The sequence below is a fragment of the Poecilia formosa genome, unplaced genomic scaffold (genome assembly GCF_000485575.1).
Source record: "Poecilia formosa unplaced genomic scaffold, Poecilia_formosa-5.1.2 Scaffold818, whole genome shotgun sequence".
NCBI classification, from domain to species: Eukaryota; Metazoa; Chordata; class Actinopteri; order Cyprinodontiformes; family Poeciliidae; genus Poecilia; species Poecilia formosa.
In genome coordinates, this window is record NW_006800757.1 from 39,394 (window position 1) to 62,681 (window position 23,288).

The 23,288-nt window shown below is 39.2% G+C and overlaps 1 protein-coding gene and 1 long non-coding RNA gene across 3 annotated transcripts in view; one reads left to right on the forward strand and one right to left on the reverse strand.

The window, feature by feature from the left end:
• Positions 1-4,640: 4,640 nt before the first annotated feature.
• LOC103131709 (synembryn-A-like) overlaps positions 4,641-23,288 on the reverse strand; it is a 32,345-nt gene continuing 13,697 nt past the window's right edge. For both annotated transcript variants that reach the window (XM_016666853.1, XM_007543407.2), the window contains exons 5-14: positions 21,458-21,547; positions 20,439-20,935; positions 18,173-18,308; positions 15,540-15,728; positions 14,955-15,049; positions 14,690-14,840; positions 14,077-14,172; positions 12,771-12,915; positions 10,560-10,842; positions 4,641-7,661 (exon numbers count right to left, since the gene is read on the reverse strand). In XM_016666853.1, coding sequence (XP_016522339.1) covers positions 7,499-7,661; positions 10,560-10,842; positions 12,771-12,915; positions 14,077-14,172; positions 14,690-14,840; positions 14,955-15,049; positions 15,540-15,728; positions 18,173-18,308; positions 20,439-20,935; positions 21,458-21,547 — 1,845 coding nt within the window. In that variant the 3' untranslated portion in view covers positions 4,641-7,498. The remainder of the gene's footprint in view (positions 7,662-10,559; positions 10,843-12,770; positions 12,916-14,076; positions 14,173-14,689; positions 14,841-14,954; positions 15,050-15,539; positions 15,729-18,172; positions 18,309-20,438; positions 20,936-21,457; positions 21,548-23,288) is intronic.
• Positions 8,193-20,432, forward strand: LOC107834874 (uncharacterized). The gene is made up of 3 exons (XR_001660700.1): positions 8,193-8,203; positions 15,749-15,754; positions 19,724-20,432. It is a non-coding gene; the product is annotated as an uncharacterized LOC107834874 (long non-coding RNA).

Here is a 23,288-nt window from a genome sequence, read left to right on the forward strand (position 1 = left end):
GCCTGTCTTTATGTTGAATTCGTTAACCAATTTAATGTCACCTGTGTCGAGTGGCATTAAGCGTGGAAAATACCAAATATATCTGGAGGAAATGTGTTAAAAAACTGTTGCGCAATCCTCTGTGTGTGTGTGTGTGTGTGTGTGTGTATTAACTAACATTGAAGCTAAAATGGGAAAACAGCGGATCGTTGCACCAATGTTATTAGGTCCACATTAATCTGCACCACACATCAAGTGACTGTTCAGCTGATTTATTTACCAAGCACATAATCAGTGTTGTCGATGAGGGGAGGCAATGTAACTCTTAAATATATATATTTTCTTCCAGATGTAAAATGTAAAACTAAGCTGGTAGGTTACAGGCCAAAGGAGGATATTCACATAATTTCTGTTTTTTATTATTTAGTGTGTGTGTGTGTGTGTGTGTCTTGTACTTACTTACTCATTACTGATATAAATTTGTTATAAAAGTATTAATGATTGCACTTTAAAAATGAAGTAACTTTATGTTATTAAAGGTAAAGTTTAAACAGTAATGATTCCTTGGTTTTAATGTCAAGTTGTCATAACAAAAACATTTTGAATAATGTCAACTTTGTATTAAAAGTGTCATAATTTACCGAATGACGCTTTATGACAACAGTCATAAATATTCATGAAGACTTATTGACGTTCATGACAGGTGTTATGTCATGTTTATGAAAGTGTCATGACAGTCTTATTCACCCCCCTTCAAATAAAGTGTTACCACATACGGTTCTCTAAATGCATAGCAAATCCATGGTCGACATAAAATTAAATAATCCCAAATACATAATTTAATCAAACTCTCATAAATGATGGTGGCGTCGGCTGTAGGAGTTTGCCCTGCAATCGGTGGATCGCCAGTTTGATACCTGGTCTACCTTTGAGATTTAAGTTTGATATATCAAAGGCATTGTAAATGTAATTATTAAGAAACCAAAGTATCACACCAGCATTCTAATCTTTGTAAATTACTTTTGCAGTCTGGTTTATGGTTTTGCATCATAGATATTAAACATCAGCAAAATTTGTAATTTTGGCTGATTAACTCTGTTAATTTTAGGGTAATTAGCTGCAGGCAATATTACAATATTTTTCGATGAATTTTACAATTACTTAGATTTTTACAATATATTTCTGTGTTTTCTACATTTAGAAATCACTTGCAATATATGTTTATGGAGTTATTGCAATAACTCCAAAATGGAATGAATTACATGTAACTCCGTGTATTTTCTACGGTAATGAAGTGCTTTTTATATTACAGTCAGCAATCATAACTATTTCACCATTTTTTACATTTTTTAGTATAGATTTATGGACTTACTTTGCAGTGCTGACTTACGGTAATTCCATGTATTTTTGTATGGTAATAAAATGTTTTGGATATTACGGTCAGAAACTGTTGGTATTTTACGATTTTTTTACCATGGAAGTTATGGACTTTTTTTTTTTTTTTTTTTTACAGTGTAGTCAATTGTTTTGAATTTTATTCCAAAATTAGTTATATTGAACTGCATGTGTAGTTTCTAATTTATAGTTTCCACCATCTTTTACACATAATATATTTTGAGGTCCACTCTCCATCACTGATACATATAAAATAGTGTGGGAATCTGTTGGACTTGGATTTGCTTTCTTTGCTTTGATTCTGGGTTTTTGTTGTTCCTGTGTTTTGTTTGTGTTCTTTCTTGGGATTTATGTTTCTTCTCACTTGTGTGCTAGGTAGATTTTGCTTAACCACTGTTTTCCTGTTTTCTTTGTGTTTATTCAGTCATTATCCACAATCAGCTTTACTTAGTTACATCTGCGTACTGCACCTCATGTACTCCCAGTCAGTGATCAATCAAACCTATCATTTTTCCCAGAAATCAGCTGTGGGTCAAACATTCTTCTAAGTTCACTCCTGCTCTTCGATCTGTGCTGCTGCTGCTGTTGTTGCGTCACAAAAACAACCACACACAAGTTACCATAGTGACTTATTTTGAGAAGCTTGCCAGGCCAGCTGCAGGCATACGATGAAGTTTAATGGTGGAGGAGAGTGTTTAACATTCTATTTTACATTTTCAGCTACTGAAAATTAACATGTTTGCTGCATCTGGTTTAAGCAACTCTTCTTGAAGGCCAAGTCCAGCGTTCTTGAAGGCTGGACTTGGGCATCCCCGCCTTAGATATTTTAAACAATCTGAAGAAAGTGAACTGAACTTAATGCACTATTTGATAAATAGGATCATTCTTTCTGGATGAAGTTGGCATTTTCTCGCTATGCTCATGTGTTCTCATGTTGTCCTGTGATGAATTATCAGGTTGTACCCTGCCTCCCACCTGACTGCTGGTGATACCACACCCCCAGCAATCGTGGATCGATGGAGAGCAACCTACCTCTCACCTCTTTCCTGCAGGGGGGAATAAATAACGACAAACAAACTCACTCAGTTGTCTTAAAAATCATTCACGCTGTGTGATGTTTACAGAGAAATCACAGGAAACATAGTCCTGTTCATTACACTAACAGCCATAGATTCAATTCTCTGCATCTTTCAAGTATTATCTGAAAAGTTTTGCAAGTAAAACTTTTTGTTTGGAAAGTGTTTGCTTGATTGTTGATTGTTATTCCGTGTGCATGTACCCAGAGTCATTGGTACATGACTAGGTAGAAGATAGTTTGATTGTAGCTATAAGTGCTTTCTGTTGAAATACTTAGTTAGGTCAGATCACCTGTAAAATACAACTAATACCTTTAAATTTGTCTTTATTTATTGCTCCCTTATGTCAAAATAAAGGTCGAGATTAATTTGCCTTTGTTGCAGTTAATGTCCAGCGATGTAAATTGCACGACAAAAGAAGCAAAAGAAAGCAAAATTTTTTTGTGCATGCTTGGTAATAACTTTCCCAATTTCTTGTGACCAGCAACTGAACTCTGAAAAGATGAATGTCTTGGGAGCAATTCTGCTTATACAATTCATTCTTTGGATTCCTGTGACTCCTGCGTGTGTGTATAAAAATATGCTTGTGTATATGTTATGTATGTATTTACACGTGTCTACAGGTGACTACATGTACATTTATGTATTAATGCATACATACATAGACATGTATGTATACATAATGCATAAATGCACATGTATTTACATGTACATTGGGACTGTTTTATTTCATCAAACGTTTGTACCTATTTGCTTAGTTAGGTCTAGGTGGTGACTTGTTTTTGTTGTTGTTTTGTGTGGGGTTTTTTGGCCAGGCAGTGTATTTTCATGACATAATTACATTTTTAACAAATATTTTAAAAACATTATATATATATATATAAATGCATACCGACACTTTAGCAATAGCTGAAGTAGTTGATGAATTAAATTATTGTGTTTTATTACAGCTGGTGGTTATGTCTGAGCTATCCATCTGAAAACATGGTATGAATTTATGGGGCAGGAGTTCATTGTCCTTTTTGAGCATAAGATTATTGTGGTACAAAAAATATGTCTTTTGCATTTCGTGTTCATGTGTGTGATTTTGTTCTGCTATCATGTTTGAGATAAATAAATAAAATGTATTTGAATAATTATGCTCTAATTTTGTTTCTGTGGCTATTGTAACTTAATTTTTTTTTTCCTCTTATGGATTTCCAGAACTTGCATGCTGTCTTTTCAGTCTAGTCACAGATCAAAATTCTTATGAACAGCTACGAGTTCAGATATTTATACTGGGGTGGGAGTTTTCCTTTCTTAACGCTCGCAACTGCTTCCTTTGCACCTTATTTGGTCTTTGGATTTGTGATGCTAAAAAAAGAGGAGGACCAACATTTGGAATGTTGTCACAGTTCTGCAGCAGAGCACAACCTTGTGATACACAGATGCAGAAAAAATATCTGTGCATTGTTACAGAAAGATCGAACTTCTTTATAGCAAGCCTTTTCCTGAATCTCATCAAGTATCTCAAGATGTTCTTGCACAAGATCAGTGAAAAAAAAAAAACAGGAGAGGCCATATTTTGCTAAGTTTTCTTCAAAACCTTCCACATGGAAATATGTAAACTAAGGGCATGTCTGTTTACACTAGCCATTTGGACATTGTAAATACTCATGCATGTTTATACAATTTTTTGGGTCAACTGAAACAGCAATCTCCTCACACCATTCTTTTCCCTCTTCCAAACGTATCTAGAAATAGTGTAAAACGTTGACCTATCTTACTATTGACAGACTACAGGGAGAATGTTCTCACCTGTAGGGATTCACAGTCAGTGTTACAGAATATTAACGGCAGAAATGTACCTGCTCCTCTAGAATTTATTCTGCTTTGGGTTGTGTCACACTTAGACATTTCAGATCAAATACCATAACTTTCTTAAACACACAACACAGGTTATGACAGTAGGGTGGGCAAATTGAATTTGGTTTTATCATAATATTTTGCAGTACTATACAATACAATAAACGTGAAAGTAAAACATTCCTTATTTCTTTTTTAGATAACTATAAGGCTGTAACTTTGTGACAGCAATTGTAGAACCACAAATACTTTTCTTGAAAAACATTCCATTTGTAACGCCTCTTTATGCAACAGCTTTTACATAAAGAAGCATTATTTGCATCACTAAACTGCACTCAGAAACTGTTTTCTGTTTCAAATTTATTAGTCTTTATTGGTGCTTTCATTGTACAGACAGTGCAGAAAATAGTAAAACTATCAATCCCGACAATAAGGGCAGTTTGAGGGGGATTTAAAACATTATTAGTTGGAATTTATCATCACAAAATAAATTTCATCACAATAAATAAAATTCTTATTTTGATATGAAATTTGTTGTGATAAGTGATAAACAATACAATAAATGCCCAAACCTAAATGATAGCTTCTGTTTATGTTTCATGTTCTGTTATTGAAGTGTGCTGTACTTTTGTCATGTCTGTTTTTTTATAGAAAAATTATTTGAGATTTTCTCTCTTTCTTGTGACTTAATGTTTTCCACATATAGCAGAGTTGTGGTTCTAGGTAGACTTCTGACCCACATGCACAATTTGCTCAGGTGGACAACAGTGCATTTTAAAGAGTTTATTTCTAAGAACAATGTAATCGTCTTGATGTGGAAGGATTCTCTCAGTGAGGGGAAAACAGGAACACACACCCAGAGGAACAGGAGAGAGGCAAGCTGAGAAAAGGATCCTGAAGGTGAGTAACTGGGGAGGATTCTGGCGTGAAACTACCAGGGAGGAATAAATAAAATCTGGGCGGCTGGCCCACATTAGAGATAATCTTGACAGAAAGTGAAACAGATGGAGTATAGGTTGGAAGAGGATGGACAGGTCATGGGAAGAAAAAGTGAGCATTACTAGTTTTGATCAAATCTTCCATGTTTTCACATATTGGTCACTATATGGGAGTTTAAGAGTTTAAATTCATAACATTCACATAACAACAAGACAGAATCCAGTAATGGTTACAAGTTTTGGACACATTTTTTCACTTTCTTACATTGAATATTATCCAAGAACACTGCTAAACAATGAGTGGATAGAATTATGTTCTACAAAGTAGCAATTAAAAAACCTGACTAATACAGAAAACAATTTAAAGGAACTTCATTTCATTACGCTTGATGTGGAAAACATCATACCTAATTTACACTGTATAAACAGCTCAGATGAACACAAGCATTCCTAAAGAACTTAACAGTTTGAATGCAAATAGAAAATATGAAATCAGTTGAAAATAGTAATTTTTACATGTTTAATTTTTCTTTCCTTCTGACATAACTGACACATTATCTGATTTGCTGTAGATGCATCAGCAGAATGATCACTCAGAAATAAGTCTATGAATAAAAATCTTGAAATACGATGAAGCAAACAGCATGCTGCAGTATAATATCCTGAAACTGGAACATTTCTGAAGAAATTTAAAAGCGATCTGCCAAAGAGTGTGTTCTGGTGCTGAAAATTAGCAACAATGCTAATATGAACTAAAATGTAGTCAATAGCTTGTGGAGTATCATTATTATGTTGAGTAACATGGACTTACTTTGTTCTGGATGACAACATTGGTGTCTATACTAAAATTAGCTTAAATGCTATCAGTAGCACATGTGGTATCAACAGGATTTTAATTTACATTGACTTAATCCTTTGACTATGAAAAAACATAGCTAATAAATCATTTATCAAATCATTTATTAGCATTTCAGCTAATAAGCTGTTAGTTTAGGTTCAAGGATAATGTTAGCATGAGAGTTACTAGCATATCAAATGACTAGCATTTCGATGCTACCAGTAGGATGAGGATTATCACTAGCATATTGACTAACATAAAATTACTCCATTCAGAATGCAAAACATTAGTGTATAAGCTAAAATTTGTTATAATGCTATAATCTATTACCATAGATGCTGTCATTAGAATGTGTGATATTAAAAATATGCTGACATACATGGACTTACTACATTCAATATGCTAAACATAAATAAAAAAAACAGGTAAAATGTTTATTTTCTATCAAGCTAATGTTAGCATGATAGACAAGCATAATGACTGACTAGCATGTTGATCCTACCAGTAGGATGAGGGCTACTACTAGCATGTTAACTAATATAAAATTACTCCAGTCAGTGTGCAAACATTAGTTTATGACATAAAATTAGCTTAAATTATAAGGTTAGCTTAACTCCTGTCAGTAGCACATGGGGCATCACTTGTATGTAGACTTACAATGACTTACTGCATTTATTATGATAAACAAGGTAACACATTTTCAAAATCATCTAAAATGCTTACTTTAGCTATAGGACTAATGTTAGCATGAGCATTATTATTGTGCATGTTGAGCAACTAGCATGTAGACACTAGTTGGATGTATGTATTATCATCAGCATGTTGAGTAACATCAACGTACTCCATTCATTGTTTTGTCTTATGTAAAGCTTAGCTTTTACAAAAGACCTAGCTAAAATAGTAATGGTAACTTAAATGTGGTATCACTAGCAAAGTACCATTCATGGAGTCTTGGTCCTAAGCCAATATCTCATTGAACAGTTCTCTCAACTTAAAATGTAGAGTAGGTAAAGAGCAAAGAGGCTTTTATTTTGAAATTTTTAGTAAACTTTGTTTTAAAAAGCTACACCAATCCCGTAACAGTGGTTGCAGCAAAGTAGCAATTACCTGCTGCGTAAAATATGAAGGCTTTTATTTTGTGGGTGCATTCTTTTCCATTGTAATTCAAAGCCATAGTTTGTTGCCATGTTTACCATGGAAATTGAAATGGCAACAGAAGTAATAACTCCCTTCTCGAGATGGGCAGCATGTTTTAATGTATATTTTGTGGGGTTGCATGCAGTGGTTTGGGCCACATTAATGGTGACGTAACAAAAATAAATATTAAAGAGACCAAAGTGTAGAGTAAGAGGTCCCCAATAAAGGAATGATAATAGTTCTCTCATACTTGCTTGTTCATTTCTGAGTGTAGCAGAAAAATATTTTTGCTATTTCATTGTTTTGTCTTTCAATCCCTGTGGCATTGAACTCAAGCCCTGTTCTTCCTCTTCATGCTCCTCTTCTTTTTCTTCTGTGCAGCTCCTCATATGGCCCCAAAGAGGAGCCAGTCTCCCATCTCTTGTCACACTCATTGGCTGAATGATTTGGTCTCTGAATGAGAGAGAGAAAATACAAACAGAACATCTGTAAAGCTTCACAGCACTTCTTCTACATTTTGTTGACAGGTCACCAGTGCATCGTAGGGCAACACAGAGACAGAAAGGACAAACAGTCATGCATACACACAAATAAGGAAAATTTTGATAGATCAATTAACCTAACAGTCTTTGGACTCTGGGAGGAAGCCAGAGTACCTGGAGAGAACCCACAGCATGCATAGGGAGAACATGCAAACTGCATGCAGAAAGACCCTGGGCCAGGAATTGAACCCACAACCTTCTTGCTGCAAGGCAACAATGCTACCAACTGTGCAACCCCAGTTTTCCTCTAAAAAATTAGTTTTCCTCTTGACTCGAAGACAAAATATAAGAATTTGAAATTAATACCATATTGAACAGCATTGATTTTTATTCATTTTTTTCTTTAGTTGAATTGTATGTGGCCCAGCCTAACTGATCTAAATGCCAAACTTCATAATGAAAAACCTGAATTTGTTAATTAAACTAAAAAAAAAAAAAATCACTTGTACACAAGTATTCACACCGTAGTCACTCGGTCAGCCTCCAGCCAGGTCCTTCAGACCCCAGAGATTCAGCTGCAGTCTCAAAGCTCCTTCGTCATTGCAAGCCTCCATACCATCACCACCCACCAAGGATCGAGCTCCTGTGGCCACCAGGCTCCAAGTTCCTGTACCTTTGGGCGGTAATGGTCTCCATGCTCTGAGTTCCTTTGACACTGGCCTCTTGGACCTCTGCACCATCTTGGTTTAGTCGGTCCTTGTTTCAGTACTTTTTTTAATCCTGACACCATTGAGCTTTGCCAATTGACCTCTTGCTCACCTCTCTGACCAAGGTCTTGTTCTATGATTCCTCAGGTGGCCAGATGTAAAGGGGGTGTGGAGACATTGGGGGACACTGGTGGTTAAAGATTTCTTACATTTCATAAAACTTTTTATGGTTTTGTGGTGACCAAATTCTTTTCTCTAAGGGGCCAAAAGTGGAAAATAAATTAAAAATGCAAAAACTTTCTTTTCTTTTCTTGTTTTACCTGCTTGATAGTAAACAATCTAACTAATTAATTCCCAAATACCTAAAACATCTAAAAGGTTTCATGCTGTTGTCTTATTTGAAGAAAAACATGCCATTAACAAATTTTTTGGGTCTTCAACTCAATTCCATTTTGTTGACTAAATTTTTTACCATTCTTGAATTGTGGTCAAACAAAATCATTTCAACAGCCACACTTTGGACACCCCTGATCCTTTAGATCAATGGTCCCCAAACTATGGCCCACGGGCCGGATCCGGCCCACCTCCGCATTTGGTCCGGCCCCCTGAACAATACCAAAGAGCATTTAGATTTTTTTTCATATACCGTATTTTCCGGATTATAAGCCGCTACTTTTTCCTAAGCTTTGTACCTTGCGGCTTATAACACGGTGCAGCTTATATTTGGATTTTTCTTCAACCACCAGGGGAAGAAAAATCACTTCCTGAAAAATAGCAGGAAGTGAATCATTGGAAGTCAAAATTGGAAATAAAAGAAGAAAGCGCCCATTAAAACAGAATTAAGTTTTAATAGGGAATTGAAATTTGAGAATGTTGTTGATCAGTTAAATAGCAATGAGGGGAAAAAGAAGATTTTTCATTTTTTTAAATAATACTGTGATCATTATGAAAATTTGAGGTCTAGATTTTAGGATCCAGTAGATGGTAGTGGTGCAACAATAATTGATGTAAGCTGTCGTTGAAATCTAAAGAAGAAGAAGAAGAAGAAAGCGCCCATTTTCATTTAGCACATGCTAGTAGCAGACACGAAGGATCAGCACTACCAAACGGTAACTGTTTCCAAACAGTTACCGTTTGGAAACTGCCGTAATCAGTTCAGTTAAATCTAAACTTGGCAAATTTTTGTTTTTCAACCGTAATGAATGTGATATTCAATTGACCTGTTATGACTCAAATTTTGAGTGTCCGCCCCCCTCTGCTGCTGCTGCATCGTTGTGGAAAACCCAGAGTCTGAGGCTTATAGTCCGGAAAATACGGTATTTATTTCATAAATAGTGTTATTTCCTGGATTTTTTCTGAGAAGAACCTAGAGAGAGTTATTTTATTGTGCTTTCTGGAAAACAATAAATTTTTACATTTAGGCACTCCTGCAATCGTCACTCTTTTTCTGTTACAAACTGACTTTTCCCTTCCCACCAGAGAAGGGAAAAGTTATTTGGCCCTCACAGGAAAAAGTTTGGGGACCCCTGCTTCAGATCATCCTTAGATGATCAGTGGAAACAAGATGAACCTGAGCTCAATTTATGGTCATGGAACAGGGTGTGAATACTTCTGTACATCTTTTTTGCTTTGTTGCCTTTAATAAATTTGCAAAGCCTTGTTTTTTGCCTTTGTTGTTATGGGTCCATCCATCCATCCATCCATCCATCCATCCATCCATCCATCCATCCATCCATCCATCCATCCATCCATCCATCCATCCANCCATCCATCCATCCATCCATCCATCCATCCATCCATCCATCCATCCATCCATCCATCCATCCATTTTCTTTACACCCTTGTCCCTTAGTGGGGTCGGGAGGTACTGGTGCCTATCTCCAGCTAACGTTCCGGGCAAGAGGCGGGGTCACCCTGGACAGGTCGCCAGTCTGTCGCAGGGCAACACAGAGACAGACAGGACAAACAACCATGCACATACATACTCACACATACGGAGAATTTGGAGAGGCCAATTAACCTGACATGGGTCATTATGTTTAAAACATTTGCTGTATCATAAAATATAGAAAGAGGGAAACTTTCTGAGTACTGTACTCTGAATAACTGAGTAGACAAAAGGATACTGGAATCATGAGTCGTATCATATCAAGTGCTCTCACTGTGATAGTCTGTTGATCATACAGATGAGACGACAGGCCTCTTTCTCCTTCTCTTCTTCTGTCATGCCTTCCATTGGGTCGGGCTGCTCTGCCTCCACCCTGCCTGTCACCAGGTTAATCTTTGATCTGGCCTGGCGGTACTCCTCTGTGTCTGAGTCAGAGTCGCTGGAGTAGTGAGAAGCAAATTGGCCATCCCCAGAGTTCCTCCTGCCGTTCAACAGACCCCGAGCTGCCAGCAGCCCTGCAGCGTTCCCATAGCCAGTGTATTTAACAAAGCGGCTTACTGCAAAGACACACAGAATGAGAACCATACTGAGGCAACTCTTCACAAGAAAGTTTGTATTTCACACAATGGATGCGCATGCAGCTTTACTGCATAAAGAGCCAGGCCGGCCTTTAAACGTTCACTGGTTGCCAGTGGCAGTTTCTGATATGGTCGACATGGGCAACTGCCCAGGGCGGCATCTTATGGGGGACAGCATGAGTGTGCCCCTCCCTCCGGTTTATTTGAAGACACTGGAATGGATTGGTGGGCGCCAGAAAGTTGGTTCGTCCAGGGTGCCAAACAAGCTGGTTGCCAAGGTTCTTGCTGTTTTAACATTAGCTAGCACGTTGTCAGTCAGTGTTGTACAACTGTTTAACACAGCATGATAAAATGAGTTATTCTATCAAATTGACATTAGTGAATGAGATATGTCTTAAGCATTAAATGCAGGTGACAAGATAAAAGGCCCCAAATGTTGGACATTACCAATTAGCAATATTAAAACCATTTGTTCACAGTGAGATCAATGAGATTTGTTGAGTCCTTCTAAATAAAACATATGGTGAGCAATATGGCACCGGATTAGGGTTTTCCTAAAATGTAAGTTTTTCTTTAAAAAAATCCTAGTTTGGTCACACTTAGAGGGGAAATAAAGATGCAGCTGCATTCAGGAAGCCTTCAGAAGTTTAAAATGCAGCAGGTTGAATGGGAGGCAGTGTGAGGTATAGAGACGCTAAAAATAAAACCTGACAACTGCAAATGCGACAAAGCTGCGTACAGGAGTCGCAGCTGGTGAAGACTGCTGTCTTCCAGTTGTAAATGATTTTATTGGCCTAACTGTAAATAGTTCAAATAGTTAGAATAATGTATTCTTGTCTGTGTTCTGAAGGCAAGATACGCAGTAGAGTGGCTGCTGAAGCAACATCTGTTCTGTTCACCGATATATATTTAATAAGGTTACACAGAAGTATGAGTAAGACATCTCCATTTTTAGCAGATCCTCTTTATTTTTCACTCCATCCCCAAACACAACACAGCACAAAGGTTCCTGTCCTCAGATTGCCTGTTACTGCATCCCCCTTTCTAAGTAGGATCTGTTATGAGGGTCTATGAAAGAACATGTAGAAATGTAAACTTAAATTACACAGCAGAAAGACACATTCTGTAAAATAATCAAAATTAGTTCAGTAATCTTGCCCAACTTTTCCACAGCAGAATATTCTAGAACTCTATCTTAATATAACTGTTTATTTTTCTATTTAACACTAACAGTGCACAAACTTAAATTTCTTTCTAATCGCAGTCCAACATTGGAACTAAGATACATGCATCTCAGGACAAACATTGAAATAATTTCTGTAACATTTAACTTTAGCTACAAAGAGGGCGGCTTGACTGCCCAAACTGCCTACCTGAGTGCGGGGATTATTCTGCCTTATGCAGGAAACTCACTCAGTTCCTATTAGCAAATATAATCAGCTGGAGGTGTCATAGTTCTCTGTGCAACTCCACTCTCAGGTCTGATGGCTAACCTCCTGTTAGTCTCCATCTGGCCCAGGTGTGTGTAGAGCACCCATTATTTTTTTAAAATAAAGTCAATTGTTGTGTTAACTTTCCTCTACATTTGAGATGCATCATTAGCAGTCACAAATTAATACGATTCAGATGTTCATACATGTCTTCTATCGCTGTACAAGTAAGTACTTCCTCTCTACAACAAGGCTTCGTATAGAGTGCGAATGAAATAAACCTTGCTTGCTTGTTCTTTAGAAATACCATTAGATGGTGTATTTATTTGACCATGACTATGCCTGTTTTGTAGAACAAAAACTTTCAAGCATTTATGTTGACTCACAATCACTAATATCTTGAATGATTGGACACAAAGACATCTAAGTAAAACTTTTATGAGGACAATAACACAAACATGTAGAATGTAATTGTACCATTTTCTTTGCAGAGCACAAACAGCAGCTCTGCTGCACAGTCCTTAACATCTGTATCAACATGTGTCATCAGGCGGACTAGCTGGCCTCTTAGAGTACTGTCTTGCTCAGGCCGAACAGCAACGTCCTTCAGAGGAGGTAAGATCTGAGACAAAAGGTTATGAGAGAAAAAATACAGTTCTGATTCAAATATTAATGTGCTACTGTACCACCAATGAATCTCCTAGAAAAATATATGTTCAAAACTTTGTTCACAACAAATAAACATTCATTTACCTAATTTATTCATAAAATTAATAATATCCCATGCAGGAGTGTTGCAGTGCACTATCTTGCTTCTCAAGGCAGTGCATCCTCCTATATTCAGGCCCAGTGAACTCAAATACTTATTATAGCTGTAAGTTTAACGTTAGCATGAGGCCTATGACTGGAATGTAGAGCAAGTAGCATTTATGTGTGTTATAACTAACATGTTGACTAACAGTGACTTAATCAAGTTAGTATGCAAAATATTAAGGTGTAAGCTAAAATTAACCAAAATGCTAAGATTAGCTCAAATGCTGTCAGTAGCATGTGACCTACTAGCATTTTGACCTACTAGCATGTTGACGCTACCATGAGAATGTGTTCTATTTTTGTTCTAAACCAATATCCCATTCAAGGCATTTGCCAACTTCATATGTTAAGTAAGGAATAATGAGGCTTTTATTTTTTAATTTTTCAGTAAACTTCATTACAAAAGGTCACATTAATCCCATGTGTAAAAGTGATTGGGTTAAACCATATAAAGCTCCAAACAGCAATTACCTGCTTTGAAAAAATTGAAGAATTTTATTTTGTAGGATATGTGATGCTCTTATTTTGACAGCTCAATGTGGTTGTCAGTTTAGGGGCATCAAGTTTCATGAGTCACATATTCTTCTCATGCTCTTCTGCCATCTTGCCTGTAGTAAGTGTTCAGTCAAGGTGGCATTTATGTAGTTCTATCAGCTCTGCCTTCCTCAATAGTAAGTGTTAAAACTACAGAGTGAGAGAGAGGGAGAGAAAATTCTATCTATTTGAGGCAGTCAGTTTCACTGAAAAAAGCAGCATTCAGGAACGATAAGACTTATCCGAAAACCATTGAAAGACAATTTGTCGTCTTCAGTATGACCATGATTCATATCTGTATCTCTATTTACTCTGGTTATTTTTATGTGGTTTTAAGTTTGAAGATCTGGAACATTCAGAGGTGATTAAAAAAGCAAACACAGAAGAGAGACAGAATATGAATGCCAGTGCAGTCAAAGAAAAAGAACAATTTTACCTTTTGCCTTAAGTAGTGACGTGTCTCCCTGTGAACCCGAGAACTCTCTGTCAATAAACTTAGAACAGGAGTCAGCTTCTCTTTCAGTTTCTGACCCTGAGAAAAAAAATAGGTTTGAAAGTTTTTAAAAGCCTATGAGACTGCATCCATCATAAAGAGCAGACTGAGTTCCATTCTATGGCCATGCCATCGAAAGCTGAGCAATACTATTGCAGGCAGTTCCTGGAACATCCAGGAACTGGATTTAAGAAACTGGATGTTCCAGGTATTGAATGTTGTGATACAGTCAGTCTCAACAGGGTGGAAGTCAGCAAATGCAGGAGACACTTAAAAGACGCATTGGCACCATACAAGGGAGTTTGATTAGGCCACATTATTGGTCAGCATGAGACCACATGGTTTTACAATTACCAAACCATGTGAAGACACCACAGCAGAGAAATCTGTGTCTACTTGAATTTCCGAAGAAATTCAAGTAATTTGGTGAATATATGGAAGAAAAATTGCAAATAAAAGTATCAATCTCATCACGTTAGCATTGATCTGATACTAATAAAGATTGATCTTTAGACCGATACGCCCAGCTTCTACCTATGACAGGATATCTACTTGCCCTGTTCAGTCGTCTGTCCATGAAGAGCACCAATGCGTGTACACAGTCCATGTTGACACCTTCATACTTATGAGACGCCTGTCCTACAGGGACAGCCAGCAGGACATCCAGGCAGGTCAGGGGCAGGGCTGACAGGATGTTTACTGTATGTCTGAGGGGAAAATACTTTATGAACGTCCTTCAACTGTTCTTAGTTCATTTTTCTCAAGCATATCTGTAACATGTATATAACAATGAATTGCTGGGTTAAAGATAACCCTCTGACCCTTGTAGTTCCTCCAATGTGTCTGCTCCATCACAAGACAGCAGCAGACAGTGGTGTAGGACAGCTGCCAGGCGGCGATATAAAGCAGCTTCCTCCTGGAAAGACATCCTTCTTAAATGTCTGGGAAGACATTTAAGAATGTCTTCCCAGACATTCTGGGAAGACATTCCCAGAATGTCTGGGAATGTCAGATGGGAATGTCAGATGGGAATGTCTTCCCATTTAAGATGGGAAGACATTCCCATTTAAGATGGGAATGTCTTCCCATCTTAAATGGGAAGACATTTAAGATGTCTTCCCAGACATCTTAAATGTCTGGAAAGACATTTAAGATGAAGGATGAAGACATCCTTCATCTTAAATTTCACCACAAAAAACAATCCTCTATAAAGGCATGGGCACATGAAGCACTCTGACAATCCTTATTATGCTTGTTGCATTAGCTGTTTTTATTTCATTTGGTTAATCCATTCCACCCTAAAATGTTTCACTGGCCTGGTCTGACCAACTCTATGAAAACTTTCTGAGGAACCCCTGCCTAACTATTTAGATGTTTGCCTAGCACTGGTGGCTTCGTGTTTTCACCTCATCAGGCTCCTGCCTGTATAACCTGTGAGCAACGTTGAAGATGATCTTGAGAATCTCAATAACATCCTGGGACACCTCCTTGGAGACAGGAGAGGAAGTGCTGTCAGGGATCAGCTGATTTCCGTCGGTCCATCTCAAGACCAGGCGCTGCTCCAAAGCTGAGGTCAGAACCAACACCCCACGTTCCTGAGGCAACCAAAGCAAAGCACTGAGTTCTACCTATGGACCGTGGTAAGAAGCTTCTGAAGCATTAGTTGTAATAAAGAAATTTAGTGTTTGTAAAAGTAATCACACCCTTTGAACCGTTTGCATTTTGTCACTTTACAGCCACATAATTCAATGTGTTGAATTTGGATTTGATGTGACAGACCAACACAAAGTCATACATAACTGGAATATGTTTGCAGATTTCCCATGAACCTCATGGTTCCTTCTCTGATTGACTATTTCTTTGCCCAGCTTTCATAAAACATTTATCCTCAGACGATGTTTACTACTTAGGCAACTTCTAAATCTAACCGGTCAGTCTGGAGTTTATTTAGGGGTCTTGACATAAAATGGTCTTAACAGAAATTGATAATTGAAATCACGGTCAACTGATATGGTAATTAATTCATTGCTAACTAGAGTGTACAGATTGAAAAAAGAGCCATTTTCTGAAAGAACATTATCAGAGTAGTAATTAAGTCAAACCTATCCAAAAAGCTATATACATTTTGCATTAAAGTTGCAGCAAAAAACTTTTTTTTCAACCAAAATTTTTCAAATGGTAGTTTTAGCTTCTCCCAGTTCTAAGGTCTGAGCTTTTCATATGTAGATACTAGAATTATGTAATTAGCTGCTGATGCATCCTTTCCATCAGCAGTGTTCAAATATTCAATATAGGAATGAATTATTTTGGTGTGTGCATAAAACTGACATGACACTCTAAAAGTTGCATTAAAAGTCCATTAAAAGTTCCAACTTTGCATGATTTTGTAAATTATGATAATTTTATGCAAAGTTGGCATTTTTAATGGACTTTCAATGCAACTTTGCATTAAAAGTGTCATTATTTACTGAATGACATTTTCATTACAACTGTCATAAACATTCATAAAGACTTCTTTTTCATGACAGGTGTTATGTCATGTTTATGACAGTGTCATGTCAGTCTTATGCACACCCCTTCAAATAAAGTGTTACCATTATGGGTAGTTACCATTATTTTTAATTGCATTTTTTATATATATTTCTAATATTGCATAAAAAAGGCTTAGCCTTTTCATTCTGTAGCTAGTTAAATGAACAATCTACAGAATGTATCCGTTTTTCTATCAAATTAATCATCAAAATAATCAAGAGAATAATCAATTATTACAACAATTGTTAGTTGCAGCTCAAAACAATGATGCACCACATACTTCTCAGAGTTTTATGTAGAAGTTTTTTTAACCTATCTGTCATTTTTTTTCTATATCACCATTATCACATCCTCAAATCTGTAGTTGTGACAGGGGAAAAAAATTAATGGTGGGAATACTTTTGCAAATTCATTTGCATGCTCAATGTTCCACAAAACACAAAGGTTTAGAGTAAATGACTTGGTACTTGTATAGCACTTTGTTAAGTCCAGAGGACCCGAAGGTGCTTTACACAGCTGGCTGCCATGCACCGGCACCACGGGGCCCTTTGACCCCCACCACTAGACAAGGCTGGTGGCAGGCAAGCCTTGCCTGGTGGTGACAGACATAATGACAGAGGTGGGTGGAGCAGGAACCAAACCAGCAATCTGTTAATTGCTGGGCAAACTCCTACCACCTTCATCACCATTGCCCCAGAGTAATGGTTAAGATTAGCAGTAGACTGAGATAAACTTTAGATTAAGCCAGGGGTTCCCAAACTGTGGGGCGCGCCCCCTAGGGGGGACGCCGTGTCATTGAAGGGGGGGCGCGGGAAGCCGTCTGGATGAAAAAAACAAAACATGTTTTGTTTTTTGTATGCGCTGGGTTTTTACCTTAGAATGGCCAACTCTCTGTTATTCCTATGTCAATTTGATACAGTAGGGGCTTCCACACTTCCCATATTTGTGTCCTCTGTCACTTTTATCAGCAGTTAAAACTGTTTAATCCATTGTTAACATGTTGTAACCTGTTTTTCCGAGCCGCCTTTAAACGCAACATGAGCGCTACGACGCTCGCGCTGGGTTTCCACCTGTGAAGGAGACCTGCTGCTGCTGGGCGGAGCTACGTAGGTTTGTGTTAGAATCACGGCAGCAAACCAGCAAAACGCAAAGAACTTTCACAGTTTTTCCCTCCAAACTAACCGACTGAGTTGAGTAAAGCTGCTGGATGCAGGTAATGTTAGCTAAAAGATGACTAGCTAATATCAATACAGAACCTTAAGCTTAACAAGTACCTTGTAGGCTACCGATGTTGGTGTCTATTTTCAGCTACGTACATTCATTTTGCCCCCAAAAAAGTCGATGCCCCCCCGTCACACGCGTCGTTTCAACCAGACAGCCATTTGTAATCCATGGGGGGGGGGGGGCACAGAAAATGTTTGGAAACCACTGGGGGGGCGCAGAAGAAAAAGTTTGGGAACCACTGGATTAAGCCATTTATAACTGTGATAGGGTGAGGAGTGTTTACCTGCTGCAGCTGTAGCCTGAGCTCAGGCCTCAGGGCTGTTAGTAAGAAGAGAAGCCTCAGTTTGTAAAACTGGCCAGTGGGTGGTGCCCCACTCCAGATTCCCTGCTTCAGACTCTCCCATAATCCCTGTAGAAGCCTTCCCATGGAGACAGACGTGAAGCTTTAAGTGAGCCAAGGGGTTGCTAAGCAGCTGTAAAGAACCATTCATTAAATCTTCAGAGCATCTAAGCTTTTGGTAGAACATGTATGAATAGCACTTTGGTGCTCCTCAAATGAAGAAATGACGCGCCAGTATGCATGGACTGGGATGGTGGTGTCACTGGGAAATCACGAAGAGGTGTGGTTACCCTCATTTCCATACAACCACACTGATTTAATTAGTAGATGCATAGCTTTTTGTAAAGAAAATTATAGCAAAGGTATCTCCTAATAGCAAACCATAGATGTCAAAATTGTTTAAAAAAAATCTGTCGAACAAAAAGGCATTCAGTGAAGGAAACCTCACAGAGTTGAATTCACTTAAAAGAGAAATTAAGAATGACATTAAAAAAAAGGCTAAATTGAATTACAAGGAAAATCTGGTAAAAGACCAATAATATATTAGGCCCAGTTTGGAATGGTTTAAAACAATTGTTGCATCAAAGATCAAGTGCAACAGAATTGTGGTTATTCCTGGTTTTAATTCTGATATCTAATTGGCAAATGAGTTCAATGTGTTTTACCCTAAGTTTGATTCTTCTGATTTTAGTAATGAGATCTAGATTCTGAAAAACAAACTTCTCTGCTCTGATCATGTCCCATTTGACATTGTGTCTGTGTCTGAATCTTTTACACACTGTAAGGGTGGAAAAAGCCCAGGTTCAGGTAATACACTGCCTGGCCAAAAAAAGTTGTCACCTGGATTGAACTAAGCAAATTGAACCAAGCCTTCTATTGGATAATTATTTCATAGTCGATTGTGTTCCAGCTGGTAAAAAGTTATCTGACCCCAATTTGTGCATTAAGTTGCTTCTCATTTCTTAAACAACCACAAGAAGACATGGAAAAGATGTCAGTCTATTTGAGAAGGGTCAAATCATTAGTATGCATCAAGCAGAGAAAACATCTAAGGAGATTTCTGAAACTACTGAAAATGGGTTAAGAACTGTCCAGCACATTATTGAAAACTGGAAGGAAAATGGAGACCAGTGGTCTTCAAGGAAGAAATGTGGCTGGAAAAAAATCCTGAATGATTGCTATTGGCGATCACTTAAATGTTTGGCTAAATCAATTCGAAGAAAACAACTGTAGAACTCCAGTCTATGTTAAATAGTGAAAGTAAAAACATTTCCACTTGCAGAATGTGAAGAGAAGTCAAGGGACTGAGACTGAACAGCTCTATAGCCTTAAGAAAACCACTGATCAGTGAAGCTAACTGGAAAAAAGGATTTAAACTGCTAGGGAGCATACAGATTGGACTCTGGAGCAATGGAAGAAGGTCATGTGGTCTGATGAGTCCACATTTACCCAGAGTGGTGGGCCACATCAGGTTAAGAAGAGAAACAGCTGAAGCAGAACCATTTCAAAACAATGGCTCAGTGAAAGCATGCTGCAAATCAAAGCTAAAGGTGCTCCAACAAAAATATTAGAGTGTGACCTTTTCTTTGATGGTGACTTTTTTTTAAAGTAATGTAAGTGGTCAACTGCTCTCCTCGTGTGGAACAGTTGGCTCCCATTTTGTATCAAATCTTCCAGATGTCACTTAACCAACAGAGGGTGCCAAGGTGCTGGAAGCAGTCCATCATGATACCTGTGGCTAAGACTAGCCAAACAAAAGTTCTTCAAAATTTTAGACCTTTTGCACTGACTATGAAATCCTTTGAAAAATTGATAAAGAGAGATCTCCTTATTCAGACTTAACCCTTACTTTACCTTTTGGTTGTCTGGTCGTGGGGTTGAGAATGACACCGCAACTTTACTAAATGTGTTTTAAACATCTTGAAGGAAACAAAAATTATGATAAGTTGCTATCTGTAGACTTCTCATTGGGTTTTAATAAAATCTAGCTCCACATTCTGATGGACAAACTTTTTAACTTTCACTTAGATTTCAATATGATGGGCTGAATTCTTGATTTTTTTATTATTTAACTGGAGGGATTGTGTAAAGAGGAATGGAAAAGGATCTCTGTCTGCTCTAATAATCTCTATGATTTTGTATCAAAACTAACTGAAGTTTTGAACTCTGACATAATACAGAAACAAGAAAACAACTTTAAAACTGTCACCTCAGTGCGCTGGCTCTTTCCCGGGCCTGGGGACTGTTGTAGATTATATTACACAAGACTTTCATGGCTTCCTTCCTGCACACCTCCCCATCATCCACTTTCCCATTTTCCTCACTGTCGTCTTCCCGGGCGTCTTTTTTCCCAGGAGCAAGCACAAGGTTCCCTACGTTCCCTCGCCGGTTAAAGGAGTGACACTCTGAAAAAGAAACTGTACACCTCTGATCGGAATCTACTGCTCCCTGACATCCACTTGCTTCTATTCCATGGATCTGTGTTCTGTCACACTGATCTTGAATTTTTGCTTTGTCCTGCTGCTGGCTGTGCTGCCGAAGATTGATACCTCCCAGGTGTGTCAAGGTGAGTAGGGCGCTATCAGTGATCATTGGTCCCATAGCTCTACGGTCACGGGAGAGGATTCGCAGAGTATGCAGACAAGCTCTTAGCACTGCAGGCTGCAACTGACCACCGACAAAGCCCAGCAGGGAAGCAGCCAGACCCTGCAGGGAAAAATATTATGATGAAATCTAAGAATTCAGCCTCAGCACAAATCAAATACATCAACATTTAAAGAGTCTTATGTTTATTACATGTGCTGCAGCATCATAGATTCAATTCAAATTCAAAAATACTTTATTAATCCCAAAGGAAAATTAAATGTTGTTGTAACTCATTAATTTAGATTCTTAAAAGAGATATTGTAGCTAGTGATGGCTGTTAGCAGGAAAAATCTCCTATAGCGGTCTGTACTGCACTGAATCTGATGAAGCCTCTGACTGAAGATACTCTGTTGGGAAGCTAACACAGTCTCATGAAGAGAGGATGATCAGGGTTGTCCATAATTTTCTTGATCCTATGAGGAATCCTTCTTTGAATATTCATCTCCAGAGATTATGGAAATGATTATGATTAAACAAATCAATCTAGATACAGGTAAATCTGCTGTAAAAGATGACTGGAGGTTTTGGGAAGTCCAGAGGGTACAGGAGAACAAACAAACCACATCAGTTTACTTGGCCTACCTCTCTGAGAAGAAGATTTGGCCTCTCATCATCTGAGTCAATGTCCGAATCAGAGTTTGAAGCACAGTCCCTTATTTTGTTCTTTCTGAACTGATGAACCAAGAGATGGGAATTAGTAACACTGCACTGATGTTAGCATCAGTAATAATGGGTCACACTGCTATAAGTCATATGTTGGGTTTTTTGTGTGGATTTTTCTGTGTTCTCCGTTTAGTTTGAGTTGATTTCGAGGTTTCTAGTGTCTACCTTTGAGTATTACCGGTTTTTCCTTTGTCCACTAATTAGTAATTTGATTCACCTGTTTTCAACTGTTTGGTTAGCTATTTGGTTTGACGCGCCGCAGGTTTGTTGCGGCAGTCTCGTCTGGGTTTCCCGGTCTGAGTATCCTCTACGCTCTGTGTGAGTTTGTACATTGTGTTCCGGTGAGATCTGACCTGTACATCTTAACTGTGATGAAAAGTAAAAGTCTAACTATGACAAGACGAAGAAGGCCTCGTGGTTCCTGTCAACACCAAACACAATCATTCCTGACAGAAGACTGCCGCCAGACTGACGACAGGAACCACGGATACGGGGGCGGTGACTCCTAGGCCGTTTCTCCCCCCTGGGTGGAGAAACTTTTTTTATGGGGATTGTGATGACTATCTCCCGTGGGTCATCCCAGAACCCCGGGAGAGGAGTTCACCAGCGCCCTCGCCCCCGGACTCGGCGAAAGACTCCCGCAGGGAGGAGAGACCCGCTCCCGACATCGCCTCTGGTCACGATGGGGAGACAATGCTCCAGAGTCGAGGCTGTGAAGCCACTGTGGAGCATCTGGTGGGGTTCCTCTGGGGAGTTTTGCTGGAGGTCTTTCCAGCCTCCGATCCGTCTCCTGTGCCGGTGGGTCCAGCTTCCGATCCGTCTCCTGTGCCGGTGGGTCCGGCTTCTGATCCGTCTCCTGTGCCTGTGGGTCCAGCCTCCGATCCGTTTCCTGTGCCAGTGGGTCTGGCTTCCGACCTGTCTCCTGTGCCGGAGGTTCCAGCCTCCGATCCGTTTCCTGAGCTGGTGGGTCCGGCTTCCGTCCTGTCTCCTGTGGTGGAGGTTCCAGCCTCTGAGCCGTTTCCTGGGCTACCACAAGTGTTGGAGGTGTCGGCCTCCGACCGGTTTCCTGAACTGGGAGGGTCTACACCTTCACCAACTGAGCTGCGGGGGTCCTTTTTCTTCGATTCATCTCCTGTGGTGAGAGGTCCAGCCTCGGCTTCGGTTTCATGCCAGTGTTTTCCGATTCGGTAGCTGGAGCAGGAGGGAGGGGCTCGGGACGACGCCAGCATGAGGTGTTACGAGGAGTTATTCGCCGCCAGGGTTCATCACTAAGGTTACGTGGACGTTTCCGCCGCTGGATTGGTAGAGGGAGGCGTTCTCCAGTTCGAGTGCTGGGAACTTTGCTGCGGATCCTGCGACATGTGGTTCGTCCTCCAGGGAACATATTGACAATGAGGCGGCCACCTGAGGGGCATGGGAAGTTTTGGTTACGTTCGGGTCGTCCTCCAGAGAGGTTCAGGCCCATAGACTGGGGAAATTTCACTAAGGTTACGTGGACGTTTCCGCCGCTGGATTGGTAGAGGGAGGCGTTCTCCAGTTCGAGCGCTGGGAACTTTGCTGCGGATCCTGCGACATGTGGTTCGTCCTCCAGGGAACATATTGACAATGAAGCGGCCACCGGGTCGTCCACCTGAGGGGCATTGGAGGTTTTGGTTACGTTCGGGTCGTCCTCCAGAGAGGTTCAGGCCCATAGACTGGGGAAATTTTTTTTCTGTGGTCCCACCAGTTCGGTTTTCCGCCCTGCAGACTG